Consider the following 25,864-nt stretch of genomic DNA (forward strand, 5'->3'; position numbering starts at 1 on the left):
ACTTCAAGCACACCTGCCAGGTGATGGCGCAGGCGTGAAAAGCGCGTCACCTAGCGCCACTGAAGACACCCTGCCAGTTCCTGTTTCCTCTTTCAAAGACTAACTAGAGTGAGAGGGTTTCTGCGAGAGTAGCATTTCGTTTAGATACTGTTATCCTGTTATTCTCAGGAAAGTGTTTTAAGACAGCAGAACAATACGTAAGCATTTAATGTTGTGTAGTCGATAACGTTTGGGGGATTCTATAGCTAAACGTCACTAGTTTGTTCAGGCGTAGTACGGTAACATGATTTTTCTATGCTTAATCTCTAATACCGTAATATAAAACTACTCAATGTGTTGATAGTACGTTCATTAATTTGTTTTTACCGGTTCAAATAAGCTAGGCTTGGCAACATTTCTTCATCCAGTCGTTGGAACTACATTTCCCTGCTTTCTCTCGACTGTCCTTTGATACGACATGTCGTAAAAATTCAGTCAACAACACCAAATCCGAGATGGACACAACCAAAGACGGTTGACAGTTTCTGTCTTCATCTTTATTCGTTATCTGAAATGTTTATCGCTATCTAGTGACGCCAGGGTTCGGTACACAGGTCCGGTTGTGAATATGGAGGCCATGGAGGATGATAGTCTGGACGTAAAAGACGACCATAACCACAACTACTGTGCGAGCAGCAGCGGTAAAGTCCGCACGTATCTTAGCAGCCGACTGTCGGATGTAACGACGGTCCCGCAGCCCGTTTGCCCACCGGTACCGGGAGGGGAACCGGGGACTCGACGAGGGAAGCTACGGTCCGGCAGCACCGGAGGGTCAAAGTTCATGGACTCGGATTCAGGGAGTGAGAACAGCGAAGTCAGTGAGACTGACTGCACGGCTCCGCCAGCCGCCGCCGAGGGAAAATTCACCCTCGATTCTACTTCCAAGTTCCGTAAGTTGACTTTAAGCAGCGGGGCCTGAAATCCTGTAGTCCCCCGACAGCAGGCCGAGCTGCCGGGGGACTACAGAGTGATGCTCCTGGCAGGCAGGCAGACAGGTCACTGATAATGTTGGTTTCTGAGGCCTCCTCTCTCCTCTTTACACTCAGTCCTGAATGCAATGGCAGTAGAAGACTACCGGAAAAACCACTGGCCAAATCTGGAGAAGGCAATTGACCGTCTGCTGGTTCAGAATCCCACAGACCACATCTCTGTTTCTTATGCACAGATATACAGGTGAGACTTTACACGTTCAGAGATGTTGATTAAACACACACGAGCTGTTTGTGCGGCTTTTTCTACAGAATGTGATTTCTGCTAAGACCCATGAAGTTGCCACGTACATCACTGGTAGTTTCAGTTGAGATGCAGCTTTTCTTTACTGGTCTTTTACTTTATTTTCTCAGTTATATCTACAAGTGTGTTTGTCAGCAGCACTCTGAGCTGCTCTACAATGATTTGACATCAAAAATAACAACTCATCTTCAACACGTCTCCACCCATCTAGAAGTAAGTAAATCCAGATACAAGGAGATCATCATATGCAGCACATACAGACACTATTAACTAACACTTTTGTTGTTATTTTCCAGGCCAGCCCACCTGAGAACTTCATTGAGAACTTCAATGTTGCGCTGACACAATACACAGCTTCTCTTCAATGTATAGTTCCTGTATTTATGTACTTGGTGGGCATCTTTTTCTAAAATATAACACATATTCAACAAATATTGATACATAACCTGAACACCTTTGTGCTGGCCTCTCAAGTTCTTCATTTTGAATGTTTTCAGAACAAGTTCTACATCGAGTCAAAGCTGAACAGAGACCTAAGAGACGATCTGATGAAGCTGTTTGCTGATCACGTCGCAGAAAAACATGTGAACACACTGATGCGTGAGTGTATTTCTTCATTTGAAGCCCTGATGGCTGTTGTGAATTTTGAAAACTGTTCCTTTGCTTGTAATTGTGACTGTGCAACAAAACTGCATCTACAGAAGACCTGACCCTTTTGCTAACATGTAGGAGTCACTTTTGAAATATTTGTGTTTTTATTTATTTTATTTTTTCTCGTTCAGCTCTTCTCATCAAAGCTCATTCCATGCCATTTCAAGTGCAGCCATCTACAATGGCCAGTGTGGTTAAAGGCCTCTACAGCCTCCAACCAGGTGAGCTTCGTTCGTGGTTCTTACCTGTTCTCCTGCCAGAAAGCTTTTCTATGTATTATCTGTTTAAATGTCACTTAAGTACAAGCTAATTCAGTCTTTCTCTCTCCACTACAGCAAACAAAACTGACACATATATTTATTTCTCCAGCAGAATCAGCTGCTCCACACATGCTCTTCTTTTTAATAGATTTTCTGTTTCCTCTTTCAGAATGGGCCCAGTTAGCCCCAGCTCTCTTCTCTGGGTTTATTCCCCAAATCAACCCTCCTGCTGTGGAGTCTCTGCTGTCTGACTACGCTGCTCATGACCAGAAGCTACAGATGGAACTCTCCATGAACGGATTTCCACGGTAAGTTTTCGGAGGCTAATCACAGTCTTAATAAATATAACACGGGTTAAGGTTTGCCTTAAACCACTAATGTGCTGTCCTCGTTTTCCAGAGGTGACCAGTCCCGCAAGCGTGCCAGCGATGACTCCTGATGGCCGAGCCGGTGCCACAAGATCCTTTGCGGAACTATTACTGTGCCTCCTACATCTTTATCACAAGTTGGCTCACTGCACTAGGTACAATGTTAACAATGTGTCAGTTTCATCTCCGTCGACTCAAGGTCACAAAACACTGTGAACAACAAAGAGAACATGATGTTGAGTTGTCGAGCAGAAGCTTAATCTCACTGCACTAAAGAACAAGCACACAGGCATCCATTATGGTGCTTTCCTCTGTGATTATGACGCATCCAGCTTCAGTATTTGTAGGATGCTGCTGTGTGTCCTCGGACTGTTTTCCTCATGCTCTCCTCATTTGAAGAGTGCCTTCACCATGTCTGTCTGATCAGGTATCCTGACAGGGGATAGGCTGATGGTGGGTATTTCATTCCTAACCTTTAACATGGAAGTGTCTTGTGTGGTTTTGATAGACTGGGCTAATCAAGACTTTCTATTGCTGCTAATAATACTGTCCATGTGTTAATACTACAAATCCCTTGGTTTCACCCACTGTGTGTGTAACCCAGTGGCTACAGTCAACACAAGTGAGTATGGAGAAAAATGGAAACTAAATCATTGACCTCAACTATGATTCTCTTCTTCATGTTGCCTTTACTGTGTTGGTAAACCGGATTGTATTTTCCAGTTACGCCAAAGAGGATTTGCAGTACTTGTTTTTTTTTTTTTCTTTTTATATATATAATACATCGGATTCAAGCTGACATTGTTAATGTTGTATGCTGTCTGAGCCATTTCAGTTTTTTATACTAACACGTTTTGAGCTTTGGTTGACCTGTTTGTTTGTTTAGACTTAAGTCAAATTCTAACTTTGAATATTACCTATTTGTTTTAGCCTCACATGTAGGACTGGCAGGGATTGCCAGGCACGAACATTACACAGAGTGCCAGAAAGCTTGGACAACCACAGAACAGTGTTTGAGAATTTCCTAATTGTCCTTCAGTCTGTTTGACAACTTGCCTAAATCGTCCCTTAACTGTAAATATATTGAACCTGTTGCTTCATGGATTTATTGAAACAAATGATATGCAAATAATGTTTTGACCTAAGTCTGGCACACCTGTGCATTAAGTGTTCCTAACATGTTATAGGCCTGTTCATGATGTAAATAGTTTTTGTCTTTGGATAGTGCTCCGCGTACACTAGCGTCACTTGAATAGAAGTATTTGATACAAGGTCTTACACTGTTTTAAGTGTAAATAGAAGCTCAGGCTTGCTTCCTCTTTTCCGTCTGTGCTCTTGGAAATGGTTCTCATCAACTTTCAAATAAACTTACTTCATTAACCCTGGGACACCGTTGATTTTACTTTTCACTATTCAGTACGCTTAAATCTGGATCTTGAGAAGTGATGTTCTCTTCAATAAGTAGGCATTATTGTAAACTTAATGAAGCAGAAGGAAATCTGAATCATTGCAGATGCCAAACACTGGATGTATTATGTTATTTACTGAGATTCACGGATCACTTTGTCTTTTAACATGCTGCAACAATATCCATGTTGAAACAAATGAATAAAATTCCACTTGGCTCAAATGCTGTTTCAGAATCTGTGGCGGAGAATCTTTTTATATAAAAACTAATCAAGGTAATTGTCATGTTGAAACCAGATGTCTCCTAGGCAACATAAGTGTTTAAGAAATGATTATCACTGTTGTGTGTGTCTACTGTGTTAACATTAATGTGTGTGTGTGTGTGTGTGTGTGTGTGTGTGTGAGAGGCTCAACAAGGGGCTTCTAATTCTGTAGGACAGAGGTCTCTGATGGGCCACTGGAGGAGGAATCCCTTTACAGCACGCCCCCCCCGGCCAATGAGCAGGGACGCTACCCAGACACATGGGCCAGGCCTCCCCCCAAAAATAACCTGCGACTACTGCACTGACAAATGTTGCTACTTTTACTGGTGACAGGTTACCCTAGCTACTCGGCTCCATATTTTCCTGTAAACTCCAAGGTTAACTCTGCACGATAAAAAACCAGGAAGGCTGTGCAGCCGCCTGTGTCCAAGATTTCCCCAGGTGGCAGCAACGGGAAGACTGGAATCTCGCTCTTTGAGCACAGGTGCACCCTGAGGATTTACCGGTCCTTCACGGGGGGCCAGCTGGGTTGATTCTGAAGGTAAAGCATACCACCCGCCCCTAATTTAATTGTTGTTCAGTGTCCCGTTGAGTGTGTTTGGCATCAGCCTAATATGCTGTGTATAGCCTCAGAAAATCTCTGACATTGAGCCTCAGATGAGCTGGAGTCTATTTCTGTTTGAATGTTATGCTTCTATTTAATTGAATTATCTTAACCTGCCTGGATGCGTGGTGCTGTGTTTAGCCGGGGGCCCGTTCCTCTGTGTGGGCCGGGACTGTGTGTTATCTCACTCAGCAGTGTCCCATTTATGATAATTATAGTTCTGTTTGTGTAATTGAATTAATGACTGATGAAAATCACGATAACAAGGGCACACAGGAAGAGAGGGACTGCTTTTTTTTTTTTTGTTGATTTTCTTCATGTAAACTGACCCCTCGCTATTATTAGATATGACTTGGTGGGCTCGGAGGCTGTTTGCAAAGGATTAATGTACACAACAGCTGCAGCTTCGGGTCTGTTGGAAGGGCATTGCTGTCTCTCTTAATTGCGCTGATTTGAGTGTCAGTAGCATATGTGTACCCTATCTCATGTCTGTATTCAATAACTTGCTCATGCCCAGTGTCAAAAAGTTGTGCGAAGGCTAAACGACATGTTAGTGTGTTGTCGGTGTGAGGTGCAGAGGGGCAGAAACCCGCCTGCCTTTATCCCCTCAGATCTGGTGTCAGCACATGAAGCTGATACCCTGTCGAGACGAGAGGAAGGCTGAAATTAGGCTAAAATAAAAAGCTATTTTTACCACATATCCCCTGCTTTTAACTACGGTTTCTGTATACATGCTCTGTCTTTGCACTAAATATTTCACAAAGGGTTGTTTTAATATTTTTTAGTGTAATATTAATGCATATATGATACACACATGTATAAGGTTTTATCAGATACATGACTGACATGTGCAGGGACTAAAACAAAGGCTTTGCTTTTCATTTGTTGACATCTGGCCATAAGTCATTCCCCCTTTACTTCCTTTGGGCACTTAAAGGTGTGTGAGACATGTCAGTGACTTCAAGGATCATGTATGTTTTATTCTTTAACCTACTGCTTTATTATGGCTGCAACTAACGAGTAGCAGCTCAATCTGCAGATAGTTTGTCGATTCACTGATAAACGATTTGTTCTATAAAATGTCAGAAAAGAAGAAAGAAAGAAAGAGCTCAAGCTGACGTCTTGCTTGTTCTCCTGTTGTTCTGAGAAACTGTCAAAAAAATCCAAAAGTATTTAGTTTCAAGTGTTAAATCTACAGCTGTGTATTTATAGCAGTTGTACTTGAAAAATGTCATTAATTGTTGCCAGTTACTTCCGTCATTCAAGTCATCAGTTAATTGACTAATCTTTTCAACCCCTCTGCTTATCATATCATACATATTTTTAGATCAATGTCCTATCTTCCAGACAGCCACTAGTTTCAGTCATTTTAGGTACAGTGGGTAAAACCAAATATCCACTAAACTGGTTGTCCATCAGAGTAAACCTTAGTTAGCTTTAGTTTTTGTTTGGTTACATTATTAGTTGTTTTCCCTCAATATTTAGTTTTTCTGACAAAGGTTTGATCATCTGAATGCAGCTTGGACCAAAAAAATGAAAGGCCATTTCGTAAAGGTCCCATACAGTCTAAAGGTAGATGTCCATGTGTTTGACTATGAAGCAGGTCTAGGTTCTATATTAATACTGTGAAAGTATCAAAGCCTCAGTCCACAGAGAAATGCACACAGCCTGTATTCAGAAACTGAGCCTTAAAACCAGCCGTCAGGACTTCTGGAACTCTGTGATGTCACAACAAAGCAGTTACTGCTCTCAGTCGTGCCATAAGCCCCGCATACCTCGACCCACCATCGAACTTCACAGGATTTGGTTTCTCTAAGTGTTTTTACCTGAAATCTGCTGTATTTCTATTAAATCACTCAGAAAACAGTGAGCCAATCAGAAGAGAGGCTCAGAGCCTCCTCTCCTCTGATCGGCTCACCCACCTGTTGTTACTAGAGCTCCAGAGAGAAGCCTGAGAGATGTAAAACTACATTGAGATGGTTTTTGGTTCTTAAAACCACAAATATATCTTCTTATGGATCAACGCTTCAAATAAAACACAGGAGAAGAGGAAAATATGGAGCTTTAAAGAGAATACAAATGATATTGTGTGCAGGGTTTCTTAGGGTTGCACTGTCCTACTTGTGAGGTAGGGAATCACTAAAAACCTACACTATGTGTTGGAGGATGGAAAGTGAGCTTGAATGTGACTGAATGCCTTGTTATTATTTCCCCAGCATGCAAGAGAACAACATTGACCAGCCACCGTCACTGTCTCAGCTCTTAAGAGAGAGCTACCTGGCAGAGGCCCGAGCCCAGCAGCGCCACAGCGAGATGAGCCGCTCAGATGCTTCCTCCACACGTCTTCAGATCTACGGGTCACTCAAAGGCAAAGCTGAGGACTCTGTGGGCCACAATGACCCTCAGTTACCAGACCTCTCAGCCTTCCTCAGCCAGGAGGAGTTGGATAAGAGCGTGAACCTGGCTCGCCAGGCCATCGGACATGAGCCTCATGAGGAGAGAGCAGAGGTCAAGGCCTCTGTAGCACCATTAACCCCCTCTAACATCTCCTCCGTCTCAGTTTCTTCCTCTACACCCCCTTCTGTTCCCCTTGCTAACCCCTCTCCTGCTCCTCTTGCTGCCCCCGCCACTGTGGCCTTCCCCCAGCCAGCGCCTGAGATCAAAGAACTGCCAGCAGCACACACAACATTCACATCAGACAGAAAGATGCATAAAGCCTCCACACGGCAGGACCACACGATCAGGAACAGCAGGGACTCCAGTGAAGAATTCAATGATGTTAACAGGTCAGCGAGGAACGCCCCGTACGGGATGGAGACCCAGTCCAAGAAGGAGTTCCTCAACAAGGCAGCGGACTTCATTGAGGAGCTCTCCTCTCTCTTCAAGGCCAACAGCTCCAAACGGGTACGACCAAGAGCGTGCAAAGCTCACAGGAGTAGGGTCCAGAACAAGAGCCAGAACGATGAGGTAGTTTATCCCCTCAGCTCAGACGACAGGGAGCGCGCTGTCATGCCCGTTGAGGTGGAGATGGAGAGACCCAGCCTTGCTGTCAGCCACCAACCAGAGGTCCAGCTGGACTCTGGGGCCGGGCACGTGGAGTTTCAGGACTGCAGGATTACTGAAGAGCAGCCGTACGACTGTGTTTCCCAGGAGGTGGAGGAGGAGGATGAAAGCTGTGCCTTGACAGAACCTCCCTACCCAGCAGAGCCTGTGTGCGAGCCTCCTCATTTCATCCAGAAACTGAAAAGCAGGGAGGTTCCAGAGGGAAGCAAGGTCCAGTTAGACTGCATTGTAAGAGGACTCCCTGTGCCTGAAGTCCGGTAAGTGAAACGTGACACTTTCTGCGCTCTTTGATCTGCTAATATTAGTTTATGTCTCAGTTTGCAGCAGATACAATAAGACTTCCTGCTTCAGGCTCCTTCAAAATCAGTCCAAGTTTGTCTCATTGAAAAAATGTAAAGGGTCGGTGTGCTGCGAGCTTGTGTCAGCAGTCGACTTCCCCCTGGAGATTTTACAGTGTAGTGAAGGAAACCTGTTTGTTTTGGGAAGATGTTACAAGAACAAGAGATGAGGGCAACATGTCAGAGCAGGTCACATGATTTTACTTTCACTCACGAGTGGAATAAAGAATGATGTTCTGTACAGGAGTATAAATCTGAGGAGCTTCTACTCCACCACAAATGTACTTTTTACTCATAACATTTGATTTAGTTTAAAGATGAAAATTTTTACATACAAAACATATGAAGAGCTTAAAAAACAAATACATCTTTATATATTTAACACTCAACATCATATATAATAGTCCAACAATTAGACACAAACTAACTACAACAAAACTTACACATTAAGGCATCAGCACTAATAATCCAATAATATAATATCTGATAGTTTAGCACTCAGAGGCTATTTTTCTGAATTGTGGGTACTTTTACTTTTCATACTTTAAATACATTTTGCTAATAATTCTATACTTTTATTTTTTATCATATTTTCAGTGTTGTAATGGAGAATTTTTATTTTTCAGTACTGCTACTTTTAATTTGACTGTTTATGAATATACTTTCATTCATAATTTATTGTATACAAGTCATTCTGCAGATGAAATAACTGTAAAACATGCTTTTAAATGATGCACACAGAAATACAGGGTGTATAGTAGCGCCAGGTATTATTATCCAATATAACTTATCATACATACATCGGTATTGCCACCTCTCTCTGCTAACATGTTACAAGACATATGTCTGAGGTAATTCAGGAACAGTGTCGCTGTCAGTTTGTCCACCAGAGATCACTGACAAGTTTATTTTTCAGCTGTAAAATGTCCCACTCAGGAAATGTGTTGGTTCAAAATCAAATTAATGAATAAATAAAAAGTTTTTATAGATATTATACATTTATGTAAAACACATAGCAGCTGATGTATTATATATCCGATTTTTACCTCCTGTATCAGTCAGGATCTTGTATTATTTAAAGAATAATTTGTTATAACTTGTGACCCACATCATGAGCTATGTTGTGTCTAGGCTTCAGATCATGCAGCATAATAACTAAGTATTATAAGAAGTGTGAGTTAAGATGAATGATGCAGTTTGTTGGATACAGATATGTGACATGTGATGATAGCCAACAGCTGATTCTGAAAGGTGTGGGTGTGTGTTCGTGTGGGGTCAGGGTTGTGTCTGGGACAAAAATCACATCAGGCTCTCTGTTGTTCTTAAGAAGAATAGCAGTAGGTTCTTAACAGAGTGCCATCCTAATTAAGATAAGATAAGATGAGATGAGATAAGTCACACTGTGGGGAAATTTACAGTGTTCAACAGTCAAAAGTTCATACAGTCTAAATTTTGAACCCTAAGATGACACAGCAGTTTAAACTCGAGGTAACGCTTGTCTTCTGCTCTTTGATGGCAGTTTTGTCAGATATGTTTTAAAGCTCGGGGTGGACCTGCGGCTTCCCTCCCAGGACAACAAAGACTTGACTGAGTGAGGCTGAGGTGTCAGACTATAGGGGGGCATGGGCTTGTTAGTCCTACTGAACAATGTTGAGCCACTAACATATACTTGCTCGGGGAGAATGTAGCTCTCGGCCATTTTTAGATTGGACTGGCACTGGGAGCTGTAGTTGCGTCTGATAATGGAAGCGAGCGAGCTCGTGACAGAAGCATGAAGAGTTTGGTGAGATGATTTATACAGTTTTTGCTTGATGTATAACTTTATATGGTTTGTTTTTGGCCTCAGTGTCTGAGGATGTGAGTTCTGTTGCTGTGGTTTCTACTTAAAATGTGACTTTGTTAAAACTGTGTTCAAGCTTGATTCCTATTTTGCTTATTCTGTTAACATGTAGAAGCAGTTTTCATCGACTTTAGTGGGAAGTTTGTGATTGATTCCCTGTACATGCAGCCACTGTGTGTGTGTGTGTGTGTGTGTGTGTGTGTGTGTGTGTGTGTGTGTGTGTGTGTGACTTAAAGGAGAGTTGTCAGCTTCTTATTTCCCATCATTTTGCAGCAGTATACTGTCTCTGGTGTGTCAGGGTAGCATTGTGTGTAATCTACATCTATGTTTAGCGTTGTGCGTATGTGACTGGGTCAGCCAGTCAGAGCTCCCGGGCTCCAGAGGGAATCTCCTCTCTGGTTCTGATCTCCAGAGGGAAAATAGCCCCGACAGGTGCAGCGAGCAAGCGAGCGAGGTCTTTGACTCACAGACCAGCCGCCCCCTTCTGCTACTCATGCTTTCAATTTAGACCCTTACTCATTCTCATTAGAAAGGACATCAGCTCAGCTCATGCAGAAGGCTGAAAGCACATTCCAGCAGCTTCGCCTCTGTTGCATCCAAGTATCAGGAACACAGCTCGAGTGTGGCTTCATGTTTTCACTGTAATTTTTTTTAAAAACTTAAATGAATTTCTCTCCATAATCGGACGAGTTGACAGACCCACAGGGAGCTTAGTCTGTGTTTAGAGGAATTGTTTTCTGTGGGGTTTGAGACATTTTTGGTCACAGTGCTAAGCACGATAATTGTCTGCATATTTACAAGAAAAAGCATCTGATCTTAGCGATTTATGAGTTTGATGAAAGCACTGGATGTGATCTATGACTGTATGATGACAGAGGGTAACGCAGCGCCTCATTCCTGGTTGTTTATTGGCTGGATTTGATGAAGCATCGAGGTGTCGTGCTCAAAATAGATCCGACTTAGACGTAGAGGCTGCTGCGTATGTTGCTGGTCAGGGCAGGGGGGAAGTTACAGGTTTACTATTATAGTAATGAAAAATAGACTGTTGCCAACTGCCACTCCAGGATACTAGAAACCACTAAGTAGGCTCGGGCCCTTTTTGTTTTTCTTTTTGTAGTTTTGCACAGTCTGCTCTGCTGCCACCTCCGACCCTCATTTCACAGCTTTGCTTGATAATTAATCATTTTATTATATATAAAAATATTGTATAATATCGTATATTGCGATATTTGGTCTGGGCTGTATCAAGATATTACATTTTGGATAACACCCAAAGATATTACTAAGTAGGACTAATGTAGGTGTGTACTGTTGACAGGTAGTGGGTGTCATTTTTGTTTCAATATGATTTTTGCCCATTTATTCCTAATTTGACTGTATGAAATTATAGATTACAATATTGATTAGGTTTACTGAACTTAAAATGCTGACCTGATGTAAACTGGCAAGTTGTATGTCTTCCCCTCAAAAACTAAAGGAATAAAAAACAACATATTTGATTAGATAATTAGGTTCACACTATTTTCATTCACTTTAACACATTACTCTAGGTGCCTTAAATCTATTTAGATTCATAACATCAACAGTGAATTGAAGCAGCCTCCAAACTGGCATGTTGTGCTGGTGTTGCTTCTTGTCTTACAGGGAAAGAGATAGGGCTTGCTCATCAAAACCTTTTCCTCTTGGCCTGCATAACTCTACTGGATGGCACCGAGCCAGAGGAACTATTAGGCAACTGGGAGAGACACCACATGGTACCAGCCTCATAGAAACAGTGTCAGAGGGTTAATAGGAGTAAAAAAGAGAACTGGTGGGGTTTTAAATGGTGAAACAAAGGTAGGAGAGTCATATCCCACTGAAATAACAGTTAAGTCACTTGGCAGCGCTATCAGTTACAGACAGGTGGCAAATTAAAGGAAAATCCTCAATACAAATGTGCAGAAACACAACAATTGCAGGTCATGAAGGTCACTCAATGAGTATGACAATGATATGAATCATATAAACGAGGGCATGTGTTTGGAGGAATAGTGTTCATCCCTCTGACTGACAGAGCTTCCACAGACTTGGAGAATTTATGCCTATTAAATAAAAGTGGAGCCCAAACCCTTACAAAGACACGTACACGTAATGTTGTTTTTCCTTTGACTTATACATTTGTACATGTGGTCAGGATGAAAATGTTAACGTGGTGTTCTGACTATAACCATTTCATTACAAATATACGCTACCCACCAGTCCATGTCCATTGCCCTGTAATCACAGGATACTCTTAATCCTTGCCTTACCAAAACTAGAGGAACATAGGAACATTAAATTTAATCTATTCAGTTACAGAAATGAGAGCACTTAACCTCTGACCAATAGATATAGAGTGATTCCAATTTCTATCTGATCCACCAAAAGGCACCAAAAAGTTTTTGAAATATAAACGAATGGCTTCCTTACTTCCTTGTTCAGGTTTTATTTTGAAATTTCTCTGAAATGTTTCAGGAAATGAGTGAAACTTCATTCTAGGTGCCCTGTGGCGTTTTCTTGGAAACATGTAAGAGTCATGTTTACATTCAGTGATTCTCACCTAAATGCATTGTGTGTATCCTTGAGGTTTAACAAACACTGAACGCATCTCCTTCCTCATAAATAAATATTCTGCATTGTTCATCGTTTATGTCCATGTTTACAAGCCAGCAGTCGTCTTCTTCTCTGCTGCATGCATGCTCATGTGTGTGCGCCCATACAGACAAAACGGGGACTCAAGATAAAATCCCTCCTTAGCAATACTAGTGGTCAAAAACTCCACAGAGCACCTTTAAAACTAATACAAAAGAAACTAAAGAAGATTTTTACATTCAACCTATTTTCAGTAATAACAGGACGTTATTGTAAATTGTAGCACTGGAAGAAGCTTCCGATTTTGAGTAGTACTGAGCAGATTCCTGTATATATTCATTTAAAGGTGGTTTTGTGAAGGCAAGGAGTTGGAGAACAGCCCAGACATTCAGATCATCACCAACGGAGAGCTTCACTCTCTGATCATCGCAGAGGCGTTCGAGGAAGATACCGGACGCTACTCCTGCTTTGCATCTAATTTCTATGGTACCGACTCTACATCAGCTGAGATCTACGTAGAAGGTGATTCTTCTGTTTCTTTTTTTTCTCATTAGCAGTTTTACAGGCTCATGGAAAACATGATTGGAGATGAACTGCGTACACTTGTTTGTTCTCTGGTCCTACAGGTGCTTCCTCTTCGGATTCTGAGGGGGAGCAGCACTTTGAACATGTAGCCCAGTGAGTTTTAAACAAAAAAACTAAAAAAAACTAAATATATATGTATCTGAAGTTGCCTCATTGCAGTTCTAAATGAGATCATTCTTTTCTTCCTTCTGTGATTTTCAAAGGCTGCAGAGGAAAACCCAAGAGTCATCTCCAACTTCACCTCCATCATCAGACCAAACCTTCTCTGCAGAAGAGGAAGAGCTTCTGTCACCTCAACCTACAGCAGCCACAGAGGAACCAGCGGAAGATCCCTCCTTACCATCAACTGATCCAACTCCTCTACTGGTCCAGACGACCAGCACAGTACTCTCTGTCCCAGACGTCTCAAAAGTCTCTGTGGTGTCCCCGGCACAGCCTGCTCAGCCTGCTCAGGAGGAGTTGACGGTGCTGCCTGAACAGGCGTTTCCTACTTTGTCACAAGGCGACACAGAACTTTCAGTGTCCCAGGAAGAGTCAGCATCTGACCCAGGCACATCCACACCACAGCAGGTAGCTACGGCGATAGCTACATCTCTGCCTTTGAATCCAGTGGTTTCACCTGCGCTTCCTGTCCAGGAAGCTCTGACACAAACACCCCAACCTGAGGTGAAGCAGCACAAACACTTCCTTCCAATATAATCTTTGAGAAATGATTACTTTTGTATATTTTAATCAACATTTCCTCTGTGGGTTTTTCATCTTCAGAGTCAAATGTCCAACCTCAACTATCTACAAGGATTAAACGGGCAACCCATCATGGCTGCCCCTGTATTCACAAAGGTAGGTTCAGTGTGCACAGCGTGTCCGCTTCTGCTGTCCATTATACTGTGTATCTATTGATGTTAGATCAAGCCTGTCTTTTCTCTGCAGAGCCTGCAGGAGCTCTTTGCGTCAGAAGGCCAGCTGGTGGTGCTAGAGTGCCGTGTGAAGGGGGCACCGTCACCCAGAGTGGACTGGTACAGGGAGGGGAAAATCATAGAGGACTCTCCTGACTTCAGGATCCTGCAGAAAAGTAAGTCCTGCTGCTGCTGTCGTATTAAAAGTGCAAAGAGCTTGTTTCTTTCGTATTTATGCTGCAGCCCCATTGGAGTCTTTGAAGATGCAAGATATAAAGACTTCATTTCACCTTCAATAAATCAATGTAATTCAGCTTAATTCAAATATATTTCAGTGATCTTATAGTTTAGTGATTCTTAAGAACCTTGACAGAAAACAAAAACACATTGAAATAATAAAAAATACATTATTATGTTTATTAGACATAAAAAACAACAAAAAAAGTTGGTGGTGTGAATTTGTAATGAGCCCAAAAAGCTTTTAATTGGCCCCTGGGAACAAATACATTTTCTTGAATTAAATTAAATGTTTCTACAGTTGTGGAATTAGCAGCATAAATACACTTCATTATATTTCTTAAAGGACATTTTAAAATTAAAAATGAATCATCTTGCTTCAACTGACTGTGGTATCTAATCATTAATAACATGAGACTTAGACAAGTGCTAATTATACTTGAACCATAACTTCAGCTGTTGCACTTTATCACAGTTTCATAATGATATTTCTTTCCATTTCAGAGCCCAGATCTCCAGCTGAATCAGGTACACATTTCATACAATCTTCATCTGTCAAAAACAAGTGTTGGCTGCACCAGAGCAGCTGTCTGTCTGTATATGATGCTGAAGTGTGTACATATTACTGTGCTCCAGTGTTTATAGTCATTGGCCGAGGCGTCTGTTCTTCTTCTGTACATAAGCCAGGGCTGCTCTTCCCTGACTCTGAACCATATAAGGTAGTCTCTCATCCTGTGTCAAGCCACCATGGCAGATCATTTCAACCTGTGGCTGCAGATAGACTCTCAGCCCTGGTGATGTAGAGAAACCCCACTGCTAGGCTTTGGAAACACAAACTCATTGTATTAAGATGCAGTCATGCTAAACCTGATTATGTGAGTATTTTTTTTTTTTTTTTTTTTACCATTACCTCTAGAGGAAATATGCACTTTGGTCATTGCTGAGGTCTTTCCGGAGGATTCGGGGGTGTTTACTTGTACAGCAAGCAACAAGTATGGGACTGTGTCCAGCACTGCTGCACTGAGGGTCAGAGGTAACACTTCTGTTTTGCTTTTCAAAAACAGCAACAGTTATCATATGTTCTTATAAAAGTTCACAAAAATGTCGATGTATCCACGTCTCTGGTTCTCACCAGGCAATGGCAGAAACAGCAACCAGGTGAGGCCTTTCAACAGTTTAACGATGGAGCCCAGTCGAATCCAGGAGCCGACCCCATCAGCCCCCACTGTAAACCCTCAACCAGAGGTTACTGTGACCAACAGCATCAAGCCCCACTCCAGCACCATCCGCCTAGATCCGCTCGTCTCCAGCACCTTACGCCTGGACCCCTTAAACACCAGCACCCTCCGTCTGGCCCCCCACAGCTCCAGCATGTTGCGACCAGACCCCCTTCGCACCAGCCTGCCCAGTCTGGAACCCTCCAGCCTGAGCAGCAGCAGCAGCAGCAGCTCCTTCCTGAACTCTCGCAGCACCAGCACTCCGAACTTAGATCCTCTTCACCTCCGCCAGGAGCCTCCTGGATCCAGTGGAGCACGTCCAGAACCACAGAGCAGCGGGCAGGTGCTCTCATTCCCAAAACCCTTCACTGCTCTATATGCAACGGAGACCTCAGCTGAGCAGGAAGTATCCAGACATGTGCTGACATCGCCCGACATGAGCGCTAAAGTTAAGGGGACCCCGAGCCATCAGAACGGGCACCCCGTAGTGGTGCCACTCCCCGATCCTCCTCCCAACTCCTGCCTCAAGACAGGCACTATGACAAACCACAAAGACTCACGCTCCAGCTCCAGAGTCGGTCTGCGTGTGCACTTCAAATTGCCCGAGGATGAAGAGGATGAACAAAGTGACGCATCCAGTGAGTGTGATGAAGACATCACTGACGGATCAGCTAACAAAGAACCACCACCGGTGCTGGCTAAACCCAAACTGTGAGTAGAGCGAGAACAAAACAAGTAGATGAGTCTGAGAAATTTCACAACTGAACTAACACAAGGAGGCCAGAGTGGTGTAGTATGAGGAAAACAGGTTTTGTACAGATCCAGATCATGTCCTTACTTTGAGATAAGATGGGCTGTATTGAGAGGTGGGAGGTTCCTCCTCCTCCTCTGCCTCCACTCGCAGCTGTAATCAGTTGCAACTCATAAATGAATGCATGCGGACTTCAAATGTGGACCTTCCGGCTTTCTAAAACAAAGGATGGCATTTTCTATTTGTAAGTTTACTTCTATGCATTTCTGTTCATCTAATATTTCAGATAATGTTGGTTGTAAATGAGATCTTATATGGTTTTAATTTGATAAGCTGTTCCCTGTGGTTTTTTGTTCTTGGTGTGATTGGGTTGAAACAGCAAAGACGAATATAAGACTTTGTCCCGGTGGGTCAGTCAGTCTAAATAAAACAGAGAATCCTGTTTAGAGTGAAAACTGAAAGTATGTTGAGCTTGAACAGTGTTTTGTTTGTAGGCTACTTGTTAGTAGTCCCATAAATGGTCAGAGTATTCTCCATGCTGACTTTGGCTCATTCCTGCTGGGGTTTACTGCATGGACCTTATTTATGAGAGCAGTGCACTGAGCCTCTCTCCTCTTCACCATGTATAGTGTCATTTTTTATAGTGGTTGATCTGTTATTTTGCCTTTGCTTGGCCGACAGGGACCCAGCCCAGCTCCAGCTTCTGCACAACCAAGTCCTCATGGAGCAGCAGCAGGAGACTGAACCTCCGACCCAAACCCACGTCCAGCCTCAGTCCCACCCCCCATTCCAGATCCAGATCCAGCACGAGGTCCAAAGCTCCCACGAAGGTCCGCTGTGGTCGTCCAGAATGCAACGTGAACCCCATCCACCACCTTTCCAGCCCTACCTTAACACCACGACTCCCCCTCAGCAGACACCCCGCTCCACTGCACCTCCACTGACCACCACCACCCCCGCTCCCTCACTGAGCTCCGCTCCAGCGCTCAACGCCACCTTTTCACCTCTTCTCAACACTTCTCCTGCCCCTCCTTTCAGCTCCCCTCCTTCTATCCCTCAGTTCAAGACCTCCTCACTGGTGACCTCTCCTCCACCTGCTCCACAGCTGAACACAGCTCCTCCTTTCAGTGCAGCTCCTATAACCCAGATGAACACCATCCATGCCTCCCATCTCAACCTGTCCCCTGCAGCTCTTGCCAAAAGTGCACCCACTTTCCAGTTCTCCTCTCCTCCTGCACCAAAGCTCAATACAGTCCCCACAGATTCAACCCCGGCCTTACAGCAGGTCACCTCTCCTGCTGCTCTGCTGAGAAGCACCCACGCCTCCCTCATGAACCTCACCGCCTCCTCCTTCACCTTCAACTACACCCGGCCTAAGGAGTTCATAGCTGCTCAGACCTTCTCACCAGTCAGGAGCCCTTCCCCGACTGAATCCCCAGTGCCCCTGCTCCATGAGTTGGCCGCTGAGCTCAACTCCTCAGCAGCCAGCTCCCCGACTATCCCGCCATTTCCCCCACCAATCAGGAACATCCCCACAAGGGTGCTGATGTCTCCCACCAGCCCTCCTTCCCTCGTGTCCTCGCCCACACCGGGATCAGCGCAGTTCCTGAACAGCGCCTTCGCCGTACGAGCCCAGTCGCCTCCCCAGGCCTCTTCTCCCACCTCCAGCAGCTCCACCCCCAGCCCCATTCAAAACCCTGTGGCCTTCCTCAGCTCCGTCCTGCCGTCCCTGACCCCGAGTCATCCCACAAACTCAATGGGATTGCCCAAGGGAGCTCCTTTAGGGTACGCCCTCTCTGATGGACGACGATGCTCATAAGATTGGTGAACTCATGCTGTAATACATGTTTTTTCCCCATCTGTGTCTTCAGGCTACAAAAGAAGGTACCCAAGGTGCGCCTCCCCTCAATTGAAGACATTCGTGAGAGCAAAGAAATCATCCTCCATGACATCGAGAAAAAGCTTCAATTTAAAGACGAAACTCCACATTTTGCATATCAACAGGTACCGAGTATTCTCCAGCTCTGCAGCTCTGGTTGATTTCTCCTTTTTTGACCCTCAGTTGCAGCGATGTAGTGGTGAATACACATAATAATGGAAACTACTACTTGCGTAAACAATATGTTATCTTCACGAGCTGTAACTCAGCCCATGAGGTGGGTCCACTGGATTGTAGTTGAAGTTGATTTCAGCCTCTGTTACATTTAAGACCACTGTGTGAATATGATATCAGAAAATGATCAGCTTGTTTACATGTCAGTATTTGATATCACTAATTCTAACTAACCAACTGTCACAATCTAGTTCATTTTATTCTTCAGAGGATAAAGTTTACTGTATATTAACCAAAGACTCTCACTTGACTCCTATGGAACAACAAAGTCTTCAATTATATGGACAAATAAATAATTATGAAATGATCACATGATTAAATTGTGCAAAAATGATGAGTAATAATCCAAACTCACAACCCTATCTAGCTAGTTAGCCAGCTAGGTAGGTAGCATTTGCAGCCCATATTGGTCCCATGTTGTATAAAGGTAGATTTCGATTCTCAATGTCTTTTTTGATCATATATATATATATATATATATATATATATAAACTGAAAAAAACATAAAACCGTAGATACAGCACATGAGACCAGTCTTATACAAAACTCTCTTATTATGAAAAATGAAGGATGAAATAATAATAAGTTGAATGTTTGCTGTTAATTTCACAAATTATTTTTCATTTGTATGTTTTCCACAATATATTCATATGATTATTTGATAATAATTTACTTTGAAGCTCCATAGACAACTTCTCTCAACAGATATTTAAAAATATAAAATCATAAAGAGACATTAAATCACTGAAACTGTGTCACAGGCAGCGAATAACAGCGTCGGCCACCATCCCCTCCCCAGCCACTCATGGTTATCCATCACTGTGTGTCCATTTACCGTAGCAAATTCTGCATGCTATTAACAATAGCTCGTGTGCTATTCCATCAGTACACGTTTGTAAGTACGGTTTGTGTGTCTCTGTTGGTGCTCATCATCCATCCCTGTCCTCTCATAGAAGCTGAGTAATGAGGGGAAAACAGCGAGCAGACCGCTTGGACCAAACATTCCTGCTACTGTCATTAACTATGATGAGGTACAAGGATCTTCTCGTCCCAAGCACTGCTTTGCTCGAGGCTGTCTGGGTTACTATTATAATGTCTCAGCCTGAGATTAGGAAACTTTGGATATTCTCATCTAATTATGTAGATAATACCATGGTTAATTAATAACTCTAATCAAGCATTCAAGCTTCTGTTAACTAATATATAACCTGCACGAACCAGTTTTCAGTTAACTGATTTCACAGTTTCCCACTGAAGCTTGCAGCCCGGTCTTCCCGATTTCATGTTAAGTTTTCCCAAAAGACATAGTTCATCACACAAATCTTCATCTCACAAACCCACATGTTGTCCTTAACATTTCACACTCTCTCATTATCTCCTGCTCCTTTAACCTCTCTGCTAGTCCACAGATGAAAAAGCTGCCAAGAGCTTCATAGTATGAATCAAATAAGGTGTTTAAATATCTAGAAATGATGTTTCTCATCTCTGCAAGTTCGTCTTCGTCTGTTCTCTGTTTTACCCTCAGCCCTATTTTGTTTTTTTGGTTGGAAGAGCCTTTTTTTTCTTTTACCATCCAGGAGTGATACTGTCCGACAGATGCCACTGCATGATCCTTGTCATCAGGTGGTTTAAAGTCACAATCTGAACCTTTTTAGTTTTGAGATTTGAGTTATAGATTGTTTCCTTTAATACCACTGTTGCTTCATGGTGAACAGATGCACGTTGCCTCCTGATCCTCATTGCTGCACACCTCTCCAGGAGCGTTTGTTTTTTTTTTTTTATCTCAATGTGTTAAGCTTCTATGTACAATATATGCATGTTGTTGTATTGTACATTAAATCGACTCCCAGCTTGGTGTAGAGACAAAGACAGATGGTGCATGCAGTAATTCAGCACTGACTGTGGCGATTACTTTGATGTAGTGGTTTTCCTTTTCCAGGAGTACAAAGTGTCCAGTTTTGAGCAGAGACTAATGAGTGAGATTGAGTTCCGTTTGGAGCGAACGCCGGTGGAGGAGTCGGACGACGAGGTGCAGCACGACGACGTCCCTAAGGGAAAATGCATCGCGCCCATATTCGACAAGAAGCTGAAGAACTTCAGGGCCATGGAAGGCGTGCCTGTCACATTTTCATGCAAAGTTGTGGGAATCCCTCTTCCAAAGGTGAGGGGTCAACAACTGTGCTGCACAAATGACGGCAAGATCTTTCACTTTCACCCCCCACCCCCCAACATGCATCACTCACATCTGTGTCCCTCCTCAGGTTTACTGGTTCAAGGATGGCAAGCAGATCTTGAGGAAGAACATCCATTACAAGAAGATAAGAGAGGGTGACGGGACCTGCGCTTTACACATAGAGTCCACAACCAATGATGATGATGGCAACTACACCATCATGGCAGCTAATCCACAGGTAGTGCTTCACTCTCAGGTTTATGTTGTCAACACCTTCTCTCCAGCTGCAAAATCTGATTTGCTGTTTGATATTCGATGACCACCAGGGACGAATCAGCTGCTCGGGTCATTTGATCGTCCAAACGGGACCTCCCAGAAACCGACTGGCACCGATTCACTCCCAGAGGTGAGCCGGACTGAGTGTGCAGAGGGATCTGCAGAGGAATCCCTCTGTGTATCTATAGCTGTACTAAAACACTGACATGCAGCACAACTGAGACGGATGGATTAACGTGGAAGTGTGCGTTTGTGCCCGTGGTCCGTTCTCACCTCTTCATGTTTTGTCAGGGTGCGAACCCGCATACAGGAAGTTGAAAGCGAGCAAACCCAGGAGCGCTTCTTTCGGCCTCACTTCCTCCAGGCTCCGGGCGACATGCTGGCTCACGAGGGAAGACTGTGCAGACTAGACTGTAAGGTAGGTAGCCTGTCCTGGCACGAAATACAGTCACTAAAACACTGCATTTTTACCTCACCTTACTGTCAGCTTTTTTGTCTTCCAGGTGAGTGGACTACCCAACCCAGAGCTGATGTGGTTGGTCAACGGGAGGCCAATCTATCCAGACCTTTACCACAAGATGCTGGTGCGGGAGAACGGCATCCATTCCCTGGTCATCGACCCTCTGACGCAGAATGACGGCGGCACGTACACCTGCATCGCAAGCAACAAAGCAGGACAGAGCTCCTTTAGCCTAGAACTGAAAGTTGTGGGTAAGGACTGGATACAATCAATGACCTGTCTGTTAGATGATGAAAAGGAATGAATTACTCGTGTGCAATTCAGCTGAACGCTTTAATGTAACGCCCCACGCCTTGTTTGGAAGTTCCAGTAATGTAAGTCATGTCCACCTCAGAGAAAGAGACGAAGCACCCTCCCCAGTTTGTGGAGAAGCTTCAGAACATGGGGATCCCTGAGGGAACTCCAGTCAGGCTGGAGTGTCGGGTGGTGGGTATGCCCCCCCCAGTCATCTTCTGGAAGAAAGACAATGACACAGTCACTAAAACTAAGCAGAGAATCAGGTAAGTAGGAGTTCTACGTCTCCACTCTACGTGATTTTCTACTGGAATCTAATTGGATTCTCCATTCTCCGTTTATTTCAGCATGACCCAGGATGCCACAGGATACGTGTGTCTCCTCATTCAGCCAACAACAAAAGACGATGCTGGCTGGTACACGGTGTCAGCAAAAAATGAGGCAGGAATTGTGTCCTGCACCTGCAGGCTTGATATCTATGGTAAATATTCTGTATAGCTCCAGTCAGAGATGTGCCACATATTCAGCACGTCAGTCTTAAGTAGTAATACTAGCTGTCTGCTGCACCTTCAGCTCAGTGGCATCAGAGCATCCCCGCACCCATGAAGAAAGCCCCGCGCACAGGCAGCCGCTATGCCGCTCTGACCGGCCAGGGGCTCGACATCAAGTCAGCTTTCCCCACGTCGGACACCGGCCCCTTCCTGTTCTCCAGCTCCCCTCCTGAGGTCATGCTGGAGAGCGAGGAGCTGTGAGCTCTCTGCAATCACTCCAGCATGGTGACCCTCAGCAGCAGGATGTCAAAAACAGTAGAGGGCTTAAAGGAGAATGATTATCTGAGCAGATTGTCATGTGATTTGTGTGATGCATTTGAAGTGATACATTCAGAATAGAAAGGCAAAGAATTGCTGCGTTGAAGCTATCAGCACCGATAGTGGGTTTGTCACCATTCCTATTTACTCAAGTCGTATGAAGAGTGTTTCACATGCAGAAAAATGACAGATTTGCAAAGTCTTAGCTCGTGAGCCATCAGTGGAGTGGAATATTGTTCTCTGAATGATCCACATGTGTTTTCTACATCATATTTAGCTACAATAGTCAGATTGTTGCTGAATGTAAGTGATAACATCTGTTCTTAATAGTTAGTCCTAGTCTCAAAGTGGTATTAACGCCACTTCTTTTTATTGCAAATCACATGTACAGTGGCTTCAGAAAGTATTCAGACCTCTTCACTTTTTGCACACAACTATTATGAAAATTTAATTTAAAATGGATAAAATTACAATTTTTACCAATTTACACTCAAAAATCTATAATGACAAAGTGAAAACATTCATTCGCCACAGCGTTTATCCTTCAGGGAAGCGCTGGAGCCAATCCCAGCTGACATTGGGGCGAGGGCGGGATACACCCTGGACAGGTCTCCAGTCTATCACTGACATACAGAGACAAACAACCATTCATGCTCACATTCACACCTATGGGCACTTTAGAGTTGCCAGTTAACCTGCATGTCTTTGGATTGTGGGAGGAAGCCGGAAGAAACCCACTCAGCCACAAAGAGAACATGCAAACGCCACACAGACAGGCCCCTGCCCTTTGAACCCAGAAGCTTCTTGCTGTGAGGTGACAGTGCTAACCACTGCGTCACCATACCGTCCAAGGTGAAAACATGATTTCAGAAATTTTTGCAGCGGTTACACCCTCCGGTCTTCTTGGGCGAGTCTCTAAAGGCGTTGCACATCTGGATTTGGGCAGTTTATCCCATTCTTCTTAACAGATCCTCTCAAGTTCCGTCACACTGGATGGGAGGAGTCTGAGCTTCCATCTTCAGGTCTCTCCACAGATGCTTCATGTGGTTTGTAGTTTTATCCACCGCTAATTAAATCTACAACACAATAAAGTTCAGAAAGTGAAGGGGTCTGAATACTTCCTGAAGCCACTGCACCTGTACTGATAGTACTAGTTTCTTTTAAAGTTTATATAAAAAGTAGTCATAAGTTATTGTTTATTAATAATCTGAGTACATTAGTTGATATATATTAATAGACATTTGAATGTGCCATTTAGATCAGTTTGAATGGCTCCAGCAAGGTGGGATTCTTTCTACACTTTACTAAATTATTTCTTTATGCCCATCACTGGATCACAGTTTTGCACCATATTTTTCATGTGCATGCCAATAGCTGATGAGAATGCAATACTGTATAACTCGACAAACGCACTGTGTCTGCTCACAGTCATAATAGTAGTACGTTGTTAGGTGAGTCTAATTCATAGTTTGTAGATGAAACACTGAAACACTTTGATTTTTTTTTTTTTTTTCGCTTTTAGGTGATTTAATTCATCTTTGTATTGACAAAGATTTATCTCCTTACTTATATCTACAGTTCAGGACGTATTATCCGAGGAATGAGTCACATCAGACTAAAAACTAAAAAATCTCCTGAGTTTTATTTGTGATAAGACACCAACAAGTCAAATGTATCCTGCAGAGGTTACTATTCAACTTTGATAGACTTTGATTAATAGAAAATCAGTTTGAAAACATATTTGAGAAAAGTTTGTAAGCACATATTCAACTGATGTAAAGTTGCACATTGTAAAATAGTTTTGTCCTCCTAAGAATAAAGTTATATTTATTCAAATGAGTGGAACAAGTGGTTTTGATGCACGCTGCACAGACAGCATCTACAATGATTCTGCACCGTTTTCACTGCTCCTGAACTTTATCTCGTGTTCGACATTAAAATAATTTGTATTTAAGAACATTATATCCATTCAAAGAGGGAAACAGGCAGTTCAAATCATGTCATTATGGAGACCTTGTTGTGACTATGTTGTAATCAGAGCCCTATTAGCTTAAACTGATGCCAAATTTAAAACAAATAAGAGAGCTCAGAAGCCAATTAAGCATTGCTAATCAGTCCAATTAGAGGGGAAGAGAGTTCAAATAGGCATAAAATTACATTCACCTTACGTGACCTAATTATAGTTCCAGCCTCATCTCACCAGCTGCCAGACATACTTGTTTACTGGGTGCTGTATGTGTTAATGCTAAGAAGTAAATATCTGTGGACAATGCTTTAGAAACTGCAATTTTAATTTGTTTTGTTTTTTCATTTATTTCTCTTATAGATGACTTATACTGACTTTTACCATGATGTTTCAGATGATGTTTTATATTTTCTACGTGCGCTCAACGTGATTATTGCAGCACCTAAACAACAACAGTAACAGTCGTGACAAAGTTTTCTGTCCCGATTTTCAAAGTCTACACATTTAAAACTAAAGTACTGACACACTTGTGATGCATTTCCTCGTGCTTATTAAAAGTTAAGTATGAGCTTAATCACGCTGCTCATTTAAAGTAATGCTGTGATGATAATGAGATTTACACTTTCTCCTGGACGGAAACATACGCTTTGTTCCCTAATCTCAATTTCTCCATAAGGAGATCTGGATTTATGAGGGTACGTGTTTCTGTCAGAGCAGACGGGTCACTCCTCAGTTGTGACATATGGCTTTTGACAGAGGGCATGGCTCAGCCATCGGTGCTCAGACAAGCCAATCATGTGAGAGGTTCCATGAAAAAAAAATTTGAAGACACGGAAGGGCCGGGCCACGTCTCAGACAAGGCCCTCAGACAAGACAAGCAGCAGCTGGCAAACTACATCAATCTGTAATCAATGAACCAACTGGTAGATGGGATTATATGCCTAATTGCACAGCTAACCAGTCCATCCCAAAATGACCAGACAGCATCAGCTTGTGTGCATGACCCAATACCAGAGACAGGCATTATTCTAGGCCTCTGACAGTGATTAATCATTCATAACCTGCCTCTACACCCAAGCTTTGAGTTTGAGTCAATACACAGGGACAGGAGCTGTGTGTCCCTCCTGACAAAGGACGACAAAGATGACACCAGAAGTTAAAGCAGCAGAGGTGGAGGAAACATTCAGATCCTTTACGTGGTGACGGTACCATAAACAGGCTCCATTACAAGTAAAAGTCCTGCATTCACGTTTTACTGAAGTTAAAAGGACATAAGTAGTGGATTCCTCTAAATGTATTCAAGTATTAAATGTACTTCTTATGCAGAATGGCTCATTTTTACAGTGCAAATTGTTATATATCATTATGATATTGGATTATTATTATTATTACTGATACATTCATATGTAAA

General features: G+C 43.1%; 2 protein-coding genes across 3 annotated transcripts; both read left to right on the forward strand.

Annotated features, from left to right (window-relative positions):
• The first annotated feature begins 101 nt into the window (after window positions 1-101).
• Window positions 102-4,181, forward strand: cacul1 (CDK2 associated cullin domain 1). Its single transcript, XM_023425863.2, has 8 exons — window positions 102-929; window positions 1,086-1,212; window positions 1,383-1,485; window positions 1,569-1,664; window positions 1,770-1,872; window positions 2,055-2,144; window positions 2,353-2,491; window positions 2,583-4,181. Exons 1-8 carry the CDS (start codon window positions 608-610, stop codon window positions 2,620-2,622), a joined length of 1,020 nt encoding a protein of 339 aa, XP_023281631.1. The 5' UTR covers window positions 102-607; the 3' UTR covers window positions 2,623-4,181.
• Window positions 4,182-7,025: 2,844 nt separating this feature from the next.
• On the forward strand, window positions 7,026-24,323 carry mypn (myopalladin). 2 transcript variants are annotated; one of them, XM_023425862.2, is made up of 20 exons: window positions 7,026-8,145; window positions 13,023-13,198; window positions 13,303-13,354; window positions 13,465-13,927; window positions 14,027-14,101; window positions 14,192-14,333; window positions 14,899-14,922; window positions 15,311-15,427; window positions 15,530-16,322; window positions 17,044-18,147; window positions 18,234-18,366; window positions 19,429-19,506; window positions 20,415-20,636; window positions 20,737-20,886; window positions 20,975-21,054; window positions 21,216-21,342; window positions 21,428-21,635; window positions 21,779-21,944; window positions 22,026-22,159; window positions 22,252-24,323. In XM_023425862.2, the coding sequence occupies exons 1-20, from the start codon at window positions 7,043-7,045 to the stop codon at window positions 22,428-22,430; spliced, it is 5,526 nt and encodes a 1,841-aa protein (XP_023281630.1). In that variant the 5' UTR covers window positions 7,026-7,042; the 3' UTR covers window positions 22,431-24,323. The 2 variants fall into 2 exon arrangements, with proteins under 2 accessions (XP_023281630.1, XP_087035301.1); XM_087179175.1 differs by lacking the exon at window positions 19,429-19,506.
• The last annotated feature ends 1,541 nt before the right edge of the window (window positions 24,324-25,864 follow it).

This window comes from Seriola lalandi, unplaced genomic scaffold (genome assembly GCF_002814215.2).
Source record: "Seriola lalandi dorsalis isolate HSWRI2012SDOR001 ecotype SW California unplaced genomic scaffold, Sedor1 jcf7180002054795, whole genome shotgun sequence".
Lineage (NCBI taxonomy): Eukaryota > Metazoa > Chordata > Actinopteri > Carangiformes > Carangidae > Seriola > Seriola lalandi.